We start from the raw sequence: 12938 nt of genomic DNA on the forward strand, positions 1-12938 counted from the left end.
CAATGAACAATATCAATGAGATCAAACGTGTTTGCTAAGAGTGATTGCTAGGGGTGTATATATATATATATATATATATATATATATATATATATATATATATATATATATATATATATATATATATATATATATATATATATATTTAAGTAATTAAATTAATATAAACATGCGATTAGTCAACTAATGGCTTAAATGAAAGACTACTAGTCGACTAGAAAAAATTTAGTCAGGGGCAGCCCTATTTTTTTGTGTTTGTCTGTGTCAATACAACTGAACAATCCCTTTTGAGCTTTTTTTCCTTTATCCATTTCTCTGTACTACCCTCAACAAACATCTTCAGCAATCTGTTGGTCCCTCTTCAATAGTTTTGTCCTGCTAAAGTGCCCTCTCCATAATTCAGGTGCCTTTTTGGCGGCTCACTTTAACCCCGCTGGACTTAAGACCTAACGCAGGTGAGCCCAGACTTGAACCGTATCCTTTGAAGGTGTTTTCATTCCTCCTAAAAGATGTTTACCAAGCAGATTTAATGTTTCTGGAGACTGACGGAGAGATTCACAGCTCAGAGCAGAGGTGATCCCAGAGGATTAAATGAGTTCACACTTGCTTAGAGCCGGTTCAGGGGTGGCAGGCATCTTTAAACCTGATTAAAGGGATCAGGTGTTTCTCTTAGACTGACTGTTATAGGTCTCAGATTGTCGTATTGGACACGGACAGCCCGTAACTCATTCAACACTCTCGGCGGGTATTTGATAACAGGAGCTGGGTTGGGAAGAAGCACCACAATGCATTCTGGTAAATGTTACATGGGGAATGCTGGCCCTCCCTGCTGCCTGACACCTGATAGCCATATTGGAGTGCAGGTAGGGAGTTTGTCTGTGTTGGACCGGAAAGGTTTCTGTTGTGTGTTTGCGACCCATGAGTCTTAATTACTGTGAATTATTGTCTGTGGGGCAATGGAAAGAAACAGAGAAACGTCCTTGAAAAGGGCAAATGTTTATGATGCAGCTCACCAAAAGGGCTCAATGACTGTTCAATATAACTCGTCTCTCCTAATAGAGGCCACTAGACAAGAGAAAGCCCACCGCTTAAGGGTTGTTCTGGCGAATGAAGATAGGTCAAGTGTCAGAGGTCATCTCCTGTTGTGGCTGCCATTGTTTAAACTGCCAGATTTTTATGAAGGTACTTTAGTGTGCTCGGCTGTAGAGAAGAGCAGCTGATTCTGGGTGGTCTCTCAAATCATTAAGTGTTTGACAAAGACCTCAAATGCTATCTGAAGTGCTCACTGCAGAAATAAGACTTGAAGAGTATCTCGTATTTATCAGCATTTCCCCCTTAGCATTTTATTTGTCTTTTGGGTCAACTTCTTGAGAACCAACTGGAGGCAAATGAATATCACTATATTCGGTTTCATATTTGTACACCCTAGTATATCTGTGACCGTGAAATAATAAAGTGCAGTCACACTTTCCAAGGTTCAAGTTCTGATATATGTGAGACTCTCTAAAAATGGAGCACTGAACATTTAATAACAGCCTTACCACTGAGGGAATGACTTCATGACCACTGTGATGTATTAGTGGAAAAATATGTCATAAAAGATGGATATCTGAGAGGGAGGAGTCACAAATGACAAATTTTCCAATGGAAATATTCTCTCTGGAAGGAAAAAGGAAGAAAATGACAGATCGCAGCCTTTTAAACTGACCATCTTTTATAGAAGAAATTTATCTTTAGAATTGATATACTTCACACGTGCATTTCCGTTGTCATCCCCCAGTTCTCCTTTTTAACCTTAGTCCATCTTTGGCTCCTCCCTTCTTCCTGTCTCAAGCTCCCCCCTTTTCTCAAAAGCTCTCCCTATTTTCTTCCTGGAGAATTGCCCTCTTTTATCCACTCTTTATTTTTTCTCTGCGATGGAGAGCGAGACGGGAGGCACAGGTATCCCTCAAGAGAACAAGCTCTCTGTCATGAGCCCGGGAAGAGTCTGTTGCCATGGGGACGGTGTCAATGGCCTGGAAGGGAGCTGTGGCAAACAAAACCATTCTACCGGTCTAATTTAACCAATCAGAAGCACTCATGGATCAGGGAGGGGGGTGGTAATACTGCTCCTTAGAGAATCTATTCAAACAGTGCAGTGAGAGACCGTGACCTCCTCACCCGTGATAAGGTGACTGCATGAATGACATTGTTATTTTCAGTGGGCTACCTCACAGTATGCTGGACTTACCTGAGGGAATGAAAGTGTCTCTATTCTGTATTCTCCAAAGGTATAAAGAGCATGTTTGTGTCATTTCCCATCACTGACGTAAACAATTTACTGCATTGTTCAGAAGAAAGGCTTTATTGCTTCCTTTTACTGCTGTGGTTCTGATGGCCTGTGAAAGATGCATAGTGATTCACAAGTTGATCGGCTGATTAAAATTACTTTTAAACTTGAGGAAAAACACCAACTTTGAATTAATCAACAAACTAATGATTTTAACAAAGAACAATATACTGTTCAAAAGTTTGGGGTCAGTAAAACAGAAATATTGTGAAATGTACAATTTAAAATAACGGTTGTCTATCCTAATATTTTAAAATGTAATTTATTCCTGTGATGGCAACTCATTACTCCAGTTTTCAGTGGCAGATGATCCTTCAGAAATCCTTCTCTGCAGATTTGATGTTCAAGGAACACTTATTATTATCATCATTAATGTAGCAAACAGTCGACTCAAATGTACAATAGCTAAAAGCCCCAGTCTACTTAATTAAATTTATTTAAATGAATTAAACATGAACAAAACAGTCAAAGTTTTGCACAATGTGAAAGTATCATATCGGTTTGCACCGGATATAATGGATATTTAATTGTGCATTTTGATTTCCACCATCTTTTAAATTTAGATGTTAGCTTTTAGCTATTTCAAGATAAAAGTTATAAACTAAGGGTTATTTGTACACACCTAAAACAACAGGTAATTACTTTGACACAAATCTGTTTGCCCCAGATTTGGGGTGCAAGGTGGTCAAACACATGAAAATGCATGAGAACCACTGCTTTACTATACTAATTTTAGCCCTGATCTCATGGTCTTGGATTAAAGAGGCACATTTCATGAGCTGACTTTGGACATTGATTCATCGTGGAACTTCTGACAACTAATTACTAGCTTGTCCCACCACCAGCTGATTGGACAGGATGATAGACTCACCATCGACTATGAAACAAAAACCACTCAAACACCATTTAGTCCCACAGCTGTGCTTGATCTTCCCTTCATCAACCAGCTCCCCCATCTCCTCTCACACAGATCGACAGAACAGCAGTGGAAACACAAGAATCAACAAGTCCATAATCCCCTCCACTTTAAGGCTATCCTAGGTAAGTCTGAGAGGATGTTCAGCCCCCATCCACAGGAAGCTTTTAGCCACAGGCTTTCCCACAAAATATGCATGGGGCTCAGAGCACGAGGGGATATTCGGAGATGAAGTAGGTTAACCACAGCAAAGGAAAAGAGGGCGTGAGGAATACATCCCTGGAGGCCTCCAGGAGAGTAGAGGAGACCCCCACAGGGAACACTTCTGCAGCTGAAGCAACCAGTCACACCCAAGACCTCAACATTCACCCCTCCAACCAACACGAAACAGATCTGAGGCCAAGTTATAAAACAAAGAAACATATCACAGAAAAAAAGGTGCTTTATTTCAAAACAAATGTATCCCAAAAAATTATTTTTACAAAACAATGCTCAGTATAATCTATACATTGCAAATACATTTCTTCTCTGCTATTTTTCTTTTAATTATTTTTTGTATTTTTTTTTTTTTTACAGTAGATCTTTGTAAAACAAAACGAAAAAGTGAAAAAGATGTTCTGGAGAAGTGTACGTGTTATCCTCTCATCACAATCTGTGTAACGGTGGGTTTTCTAGTGCGTTCCACCGTTGAATCTCAGGCTTCCTAGAGGAACGATAAAGTCAAACAAACTAACAAACAAGGTTCTCCAAACTGCCAGCATATATACATAACAACCTTGTTTACATTGAATTCTTCACCTTTGCATTGCCTAAACCTGTACACATACATATTTTGTTTTACTTAACTCTTTGATGTGCACTGTAACTCAAGTGTCACATGTCATTTAATGCGAGCAAAACAATTAGTTATTGTCTGAAAATCTGCAAAAAGCAAATCATAGAAAATGGCACACAAAACAAATGACAGTACAAAATAATGTTCTCAGGGCCCATCCTGACCATTATATGCCTCAAAAACTACTCGCATACTTCTTCTGAGAATGATACTCACTCGTTCGTAACTTCTGCATGCACATTATAATGCTTACAGGGCACGTCTTCAGTTTAAGGCACTACAATATCATCTCCAATATCTCAAAACCCAACCATATGCATCTGCTAGCTTATTAAGATCCAGCCAACACTAAAAATGAATGACCATTAACAGGTGTGTTAGGCTATCGTCTTCTGCGTTAAATTATGTGCATAAATGTGTGAGATCTGAGGCCAGAAATCTGAACACTATTGCACAGACAATGAGGAAATTCATCAAAACACTGTCGGTTAACACTAGCTGATTGGATTTACATATTACAGACAGACACACGGACACAGAAAACACACACAAGAGACAGGCACAGGACTTGATTTGTGATGTAATGCAAGCCGCTGAATGCAGTCGGACGTTAACACTTGGCAGTGATGGTCTGACGTAGACGAGCCAGACAGCTACATTAATACGGGACGAGCTTTCATGTTGAACAATGGCAGTAGTTTTCGATGTTCAAGACATTATCCAACCATTTCCTTTTGCAGACAGACTCACACAGCGGCAAACATTTCTGATGGCACAAACAAAAGAAATCCAAAGCTAACAGAGTGACACAGTGGTATGCAAATAGAAGCTGAATTGATACAATAACAGCACCCCATTTCGGCAATCATACTGTCTGGCTTTCTCCCATTGGACTTTATCAAATCCAGCACAGTCCTCCCTGTCTAGCACCTCCCTAAAGCACTCCAACTCTGAATGCCAGTAGAGAGGAAATAAATGTTGCCATGGAAACCGCCAGGCTGTTGACAGGAGCTAATTTCTGCCTCCATCAGAGTGACAGCATTGAAAGTTGATGTGATTCATCGAAACTCATCGCTTACATCGGTGCTGATCTGAAACACTTATCGACAGATTATCTGAATACAAATTGCATTTGTTTGAACGCCTTTCTTTTTTTGTAGTGACTTCCTTTTAAATAAATCCCACAGTACAACTTACTGTGCAAAGGAAAGGAGACTGGCTATTGATTTGGCAAGAAAACCCAACTTAAATCACCCCTGAAAATCAACCCTGAACTGGTTTATTGGTGAAACATAAAGCAAATGTCTTTTTGCCTGACCTTAACAAATGAAGACAAAAATGATACCCTCTCTTGGTCCCAAAACATCCTTTGAACCAGCTAGCTATGACGAGCTAACTAATGATTAGGCTAATGTACAAAAACAAATTGGTATGTGTAAACTACTAGAAAAGGTGCATTTCCTACTAATTTTCTGTACATAACTCTGTTCATCCTTGTATCATTTTGCAGTCTGAAGCATTTCAAGTGTCTACGCAGTCTCTTCCTGCTCATCCTTCTCAGACATACCACTCCCTCCGCGAGATCATTGAGCCATCGGTGTGCGACACGTAGTCATTGTCGTAGCAGTCCTCTGACATGTAGGGGGAGCCGTTGCTCATGACTTGCGGAGCGGCGTACCTGCGGGGCTCTGGCTGCAGCGAGCTCCTCTGGATGTGATGGGCTGGACTTAAGGTCTGCGGATGGCCGGGGTGATGGTTGTTGTGGTAGACGTACTCATGGTTGTGGTGGTTATGGTGGTTGAGTTGACCGCCTGCTTCCCTCAAAGCTCTACTGCGTCCATTGGGTGATCGCTCTCGGTCGAAATCACCCCACTCTTCTCGATCCTTATCCGGGTAGATGGAGCCGTTATCCTGGTTGGATTTGAGCTTGGTGTCAGGGCTTCCTTTGCTGTAGACTTGCTGCAACTCATGGGGCTGGGGAGCCTTCTGCATGTCCGAGGGGCCGTGATACTGCTTTGTGTAGTAGTCGCCGCGGAAAGTCCTCCGCTGACGCTGGTAATAAACACCACCTAGAATGAGCAGCAACAGCAGGAACAGGGCTCCGCCCACTGCCCCACCCACAATTGAGCCTAGGCTTCCCTCCGGCAGAGGCGCCAGGGTTGGAGAGGTGATGAGGGCTCGCTGTTTATTGCCAGGTGCGGTGGCAGAGATGTCGGCGGTTAGGAGGCGCACAGGGGTGGTGGAGGGCATGGTGGTGGTTGAGGGAGGATCTAATGGAGGGAAGGAAGGAAAGGCAAGAGGGAAGGGGGGCAGGAGGAAGGGATGGACAGACAAAGAAAAGTAGATAATGTCAATGCCAACTACATCTGCATATCATTAACAGTCATATGAATCTGCTTCCAAGATTGTAACATCTTCTAGCATAACATCTAGAATGACCAACAGTTGCCATGGACGTGACAGTTTCAGGTTTTGGATCAGATCTTTTATTGAAAGGAAGTGATTGCAAACCTTCCGACAGCTTCAAAACCTAAAACTGTTGTCCAGAGCAAAGACTAGAAAAAAAACAAACATGAAAGTGAAAGAAGAGTTGAGATCTTCATGATAAGGGATTCATGAGGAGCTACATACTAACATCTCCAGCTAACAATGAAGTACAGTCGTCTGCAACAATGAAACCTAATGAGCAACATTTGTGTTAGCTGAGAGAGGGAGTATGTATGACCACATAGCTGAGTGATTAGAAAAAAAAAACAAAATGGAAGGAAGGGGTCAGTGAAAGGGTACGAGCTACTGGAGGAGGGGAGGGAACAGACATCGAGAATACCCTGCTAACATGACTTGACTGGTGCAAGGATAGGAGATTGAGCTAACGCCATTACCATGCATTGATCGCTTGATTGTGTTAGGGAGCAGCGTGTTGCGTTTCATTGCATTCTGGAGCATGCATCTGTACTATGCAAGTAGCGTTCACTGAGGCTGGGACCTGAAAGTCAAACTATCCCACTACGGAGTGTCCTGTTCCCGGCACAATGAGAACTATTTGGCTGGCTGTGAAGTGTGTGAATGCATAGAGTGCAGACGTGCAAGTCGCAGGAGTCAGGGCTGCAAGCTCTTCAGGGTTACGTGGTTCAAATGCTCCAGCTAAAGTGGGGAATAATTTGCTCATCCTCACTGGAATGAATAATAAACGTAGCATACATAAAGCATTCCTGGACTGTATTGTTCCCACAAGGTCAAATGTAATTTGGATGCATCTGTGGGTCTGGTGAGAGAATGTATATGCATGTAGGAGAGAGCAGCTATATGGTTCAGAAAAAACTGAAATGTCCCATTCATTCTTTTGGAAACATTTTTGATACGAAAAAGTTCAGAAATATTTTTGCACTTCCACAGTATTCCCAGCGCAAACATTTGTTGCATTTATTAAACCACAGGGATAGTTCACCCCAAAATATAAGTTGTTAACAAGGCATGGTACGGGGCCCAGTACAAGTTAGAGGATGCGGGGCCTGGTTGTCATTATTTACTCACCCTCATATCAAGCCTGTATGTGGTTATTTCTCTGAGTGCAAAAGAGAATTTCTGGAGAAAATTCACACAGCTATTTTTCATGACTTTTCAATGAACAAGATCTGAATGATTAATTAAAGAATCTGAATGGTTTATATTTATATATATAAATTGATAATGATTTACATTTTGGACAGTTCCTCACATAAAGCTAATGTACGACTCCAGAATACTTCAGAAAACTACAAGACTACGATTATAGTGCATTTTTGGAGATTAACACCATGAACCACAGTTGTATGAAAAAAAAAAAAAAAAATCGGCATGAACACTCATCAAAATATCTTTGATCCACAGAAGAAATAAAGTCATACAAGTTTGCAACAACATGACGATGAGTAAATATTGACCGAATTTTAATTTTTGTGTGAACTATCCCCTTAAACCACAAGGACATGGATAATGTCAATTTATTTTAATTTATTCAATTTCGCCTAGCGAGTTAAAGAATAATTTGTTTCAATCAATAAACACTAGAGCTTCTCGCCTCCACACGTCAATGTCCAGAAAGGAAGAGAACAGGACATAAAGAGAGGTCAAGTCACAGAAAGGTCAGAAATCCCTCCCCCTTTCATGCTTCTCTTCTCTGTGCCTCCATAAAATCCAATTTATAACAAATTATGTACAGTATGTGTTAACCCATGCCTGTCCGAACACTGTACATATCATTCAAACCTAAATGTGATTGGTTCGTCTGGAGGCAGTGTGTGGGTGTGTATATGGGGGGGTGACTGGTGACCACACAGGTAGTGGCAGGGTGTTTAACATGCAGGACAGGTTCTGCCCACCCATACTCATGCATAAAGATCAGTGACTAACAGCAGACACCCACAGTCACTCAGTCAATACGCAAACAGTAGCAGTAGGCATTCTAGTAGAAACATCACGACTCAAAAAATTTACGCAAAGGGACTCTTAAAAAAAGATATAGGCAGACAACTTGACATGAAACGCAAACACGCGCAAACAACAGAAACACATAGCTTCAAGCATGCATATGCTGAATCTTTCTCAAGCATTAAAAAAAGAAAAAAAAAAGAAGAAAAGAAAATACATAATTAATGGCGGTTGAAAAGAGCTGGTGAATGTTTCATGAATCTAGGACATCTCTCAGTCAAGTTTGCTTCCGCTCTATTCTCCCCTTGTATAACTGCGTGACAGTCTCAGAGATATAAGTGTGCACGAGGGAAGGAGGGAGAAGGGGGGGGGGTAATGTGTGTCTCTATCACAGAAACTAATTTAACAGCAGTTTTCAATTTTCAAGTTTAATGTTTACACAATAAACTATAAATGATAGGAGATAAACACCATGGAGTTTGACAGCGGATACCTGTCTCAGAGGTCAATTAGACAATGACTCATGAAACACAATAAAAACCAAATCAAACTTTTTTTAAAAGAGCTGAACTTAATGGAGGGCCAATGACCTTCAGGCAAAGGCCTAATGCAAAGGAACATGATTGGGAGCTTCTGTGCCTAAAACAAAATGGATCAGGATCCATGTAACTCTGAGTGATGTGAGATAGGTGGGTTCTAGAGAAGAAAACATTAAGAAACATCTTGCTTTGAATAAGTAAATGAAAGAATTACATTTACACGAGAAGTACATTTTTGGGGGGATTTAAGCCAACATTTGACTGGTTAAGTTGTGTTTGCTTATTATTGTTTCTCCAGCTTCACATGGGAAACATATTGATAAGATGACAAGTTTCAAGTCTCTCACTCACCCTGAATGCGTATTCTAATGTCTCGACTGCGCAGTCCAATATCGTTTGCCACCTCACACCTGTAAACGCCAGAGTCGTTCTTCTGCAGGGGCCTCATAAAAACCAAAGAGTTATTCAGCACCTCTGCTCCATCTGGCATTTCTCCATCCAACCTACAACATACAAAACATGTCAAAATGCTTCCAAATAGCAAGATCTTTCATCTGCCCAGACACTGTGGAAAATGTCAGTAGCAGTGGTAATTTACAGAGTCAATCAAAAGTTGGACTTATGATCTAAATGTCTATGGTTAACTGCTTAAAAAAAAAAAAAAAAGTAAGCTTTTTTTTTTTATGTGTGAAATGGATGAGTTGGACCAGATAAGGAAACAGCCAACAAGTGCCCAGCATACATGGGAACTCCTTCAAGATGCATAGCTGAGGAAGTCGCCAAATTAAAGATGATTTGTTAAACAAGTTTTGACTTTAAACATATTTTTGTTTGTTCATAACTACCATATGTCATTTCATAGTTTTAAAGGGGACCAATGATGCAAATTTCACTTTTATATTGTTTTTGAACATAAATGTATGTCCGCAGTGTGTGTACACCACCCTTTTGTTGTAAAAATCCATCCACTCCGTTTGTTATTTCCCCATAAATGCTCATTTCAAGACACTTTCAGATTTGAGGAAGACATTTACTCTTATTAAAGCTACTAAAGTTATAATCAAGAGCAATGAGTGATTTTCTGTTTTTCTTCTGTTGTTTGATTCATATTTACAGCATACAGCAGTAGATATTGCATATTATGCTGAGGTTACTTTAATACACCGATCTAATATACACATGCTGTACGTTAACTGACTGTGTGTATGTGAACTTTGTGTGTTTTTGACATAACCTTGTGTGTGTGTTTGACAGTTTAAGAGCAAAGACAGGAAAGAGATCTTAGTTTAAAACTCGCGCGCCAGTCAGTTTTCGGTGCATGTGCATCGGATGTGTGCGCTCAGAAAACCATATATCAGAAGTTTAATCTGATAAGGCTTTAAAACAAAATGGCAATAATACACTTTCAAGATGACAAAAAACTGCAATGTCACATGAGCGTGACCACGATAGATAATAATCAAAACCAATAAGATGTTTTGTTAGCTTTTGGCAGAGTATCCGAGGCACGAGCTGTAAAGGCACAGTGCTATTTGGGAGGAGTGGGTGGGGAGCAGCAGCTCATTTGCATTTAAAGATACATGCACGGAAACAGCATGTTTTTGCTTCCACTCAAAAATGGGCATTTACAACATGGGATAATAAATGATCTGTGGGGTATTTTGAGCTGAAACTTCATAAAACACATTCTGGTGTCATCTAAGCCTTATATTACATCTTGTAAAAAGGGGGCATGATAGGTCCCCTTTAAATTAATTCATTACGGCTATTTTCAACAAAGAATGAGTTGGTGTGTCCAAACTTTTAACATATGACTGCTTGAGGCAGATTTAAATCACAATTAATAAATGTTTAAGCACACGATTGACTTTCAATCTTTCAAATGAGCAAATATTGACGAACATAATATATTAGTGGCAGAGAACGGATTTGTTTTGAATGTGTACAATGTTTGGGCATTCACTCATGAAACTGGATCATTTGCATTGAAACCTGACAGTTAAAAAGCAACTATTGGTGTTGTGAATCATAGAGATCATCTGCTGATTGAGAGGCATTCAGGAAACCGGCATTAACACTCTTGAACCCATTTCAGACATGGTGCGCTATGGCTATTGTGAGTGTAGTGGTTACACACCTGATCCATCTGAAGTGCTGGGCAGGCGGGTTGGCCTTGGCTCGACACTTTAGTTGCACATTCTCCCTGCCCACATACCAGTCGCCGTCATAGCCCAGCACCAGGATGTCTGGAGCAACTGCGCGCACACACACACACAATGCACAAAGGGATCATTCAGAGTAGTGTAAGAAAGGTAAGGTAAGGCTGTGCCTTGTTAAAGACCCTCTGAAATGACATAACGAGTGCAGTTTTTCTGGTCCGGTGTTGACGCATCTCCTATTGAAACAGGAAGATTTGCCAGGACGTATCAAAGGTTCCTGTTTTTTAAATTCCCAATAGGTTTTAGTTACATCACAGCCATAAATCATGATCATTGAATCATTGCTACCTGCTACAGTGGGTGTTATGTATTAGGGGGCAGGGCATTCTCATGCTAGAGAGCATTTGATTGGATTAAAATGGACGGAAGGACAGACAGAGAGATAGAAATAAAGTAGTAATTTATGACACAACAACATTATTAATGCTAATTGATCATAAAGAAACAATTCCCCATTAGGACTCTGTGTCTGACCAGAAAAGAACCACTTACAAAGACTATAGACACTGTATTGATTTGTGCCTTTAGAAAAGCTCTTTAAAGTTCTTTAAGTGAGCGTGCTGAATTAAGATGTCTTGCAGACCAAATGAGATGAAAAAGACTGATGGAAAATGAATGAAAGAAGCTTTCGTGACTATAACCATGTCCCATGACTGATGTGACCTCTCCCTTCCCATACTCCCTACATCGGCTGCTTCCTGTACCTGCCTCTCACCACTACATCAATATTTCATTTAAGAGACATCTGTGCTTACGCACTCGCCACCACTGCAGACACACACTTACACGCCTTCCTCACTGCTCAATGGTGCTTAGAAGTCTGTGTGTAGAAATCGTTAAATGACGCTGACAAATCTTTCGTCTGAACATCAATACCCTTATTCACTAAAAGTCCATGAAACCTTAAGGACTGTCCTAGTGAAAGAGCTTTTAGCTCCATCATGCACAAGACAGCATCAAGACATCATGTCATGTGGATAGTTACCGCACTGGGGTGATTTGTAAAACAGATGTAGGCTCTGGACATAAATCTGACTGCTTTGACTTGGTACAGAATAAAAAAAAAACTAAGTTAATGTGAAATCTTCATGGAGAAGCTACTTTGGGTTTGTTCAACGTCAAGCAAACAAAAACAGGCTTGCATGCAGACAGGAGCAAGTACCAAATGGGTGTAACATTTCGATTTGGTGAGTAAATAAGTTTAGCGGGCAAATGGGTGATAACTTTATCAAGGCTAAATGTATTCACAAGTTTTTTTGTCAGCAATTGAAAAAAGATATGCTCTAATGCTGAGTGTCCATACAGAATTCCAGATATGATCTCACTCTGATTCACAATCTTTCAGCTCAATATGATTGTGAATAAGACAGTTTAATTTGGATATAGAGTATTAAGTTATAAAGACCACTTCCCTTACTTATAACAGACAATCATTCTCAGACAATGCTTACACATTGAAAATTGAAAAATATTAAACTTTAAACTGCATTTCTTGTATTTTTAAATTGTATTTTTCAGTTAAAAACTACAGGAAAAATCTGAAAGAGTGTATAATAAAATAAATCAAAACACTCAATGAACAAACTTTAATAAGAAAAACATTTTCCATGAGGTTCTTTGAAAATAACACACACAGTAATGCTTAATAAATCAAAAACTGATTATTCTATTCCATTCATTTTAAAAAACA

At 40.0% G+C, this 12938-nt stretch overlaps 1 protein-coding gene across 3 annotated transcripts in view; it reads right to left on the reverse strand.

Moving 5' to 3' along the window:
• Nucleotides 1-12938, reverse strand: part of nectin3b (nectin cell adhesion molecule 3b) — a 69905-nt gene that overhangs the window by 20664 nt on the left and 36303 nt on the right. The window contains exons 5-7 of one of the 3 annotated variants that reach the window (XM_081391822.1): nt 11167-11284; nt 9381-9472; nt 3671-6350 (exon numbers count right to left, since the gene is read on the reverse strand). In XM_081391822.1, the coding sequence (XP_081247948.1) occupies nt 5638-6350; nt 9381-9472; nt 11167-11284 (923 nt within the window). In that variant the 3' untranslated portion in view covers nt 3671-5637. Of the gene's footprint in view, nt 1-3670; nt 6351-9380; nt 9533-11166; nt 11285-12938 lie in introns of those variants that run through there. The other 2 variants (XM_081391821.1, XM_081391823.1) reach the window with 2 other exon arrangements.

The sequence above is a fragment of the Scardinius erythrophthalmus genome, assembly GCF_964197995.2.
Source record: "Scardinius erythrophthalmus genome assembly, chromosome: 17".
Lineage (NCBI taxonomy): Eukaryota > Metazoa > Chordata > Actinopteri > Cypriniformes > Leuciscidae > Scardinius > Scardinius erythrophthalmus.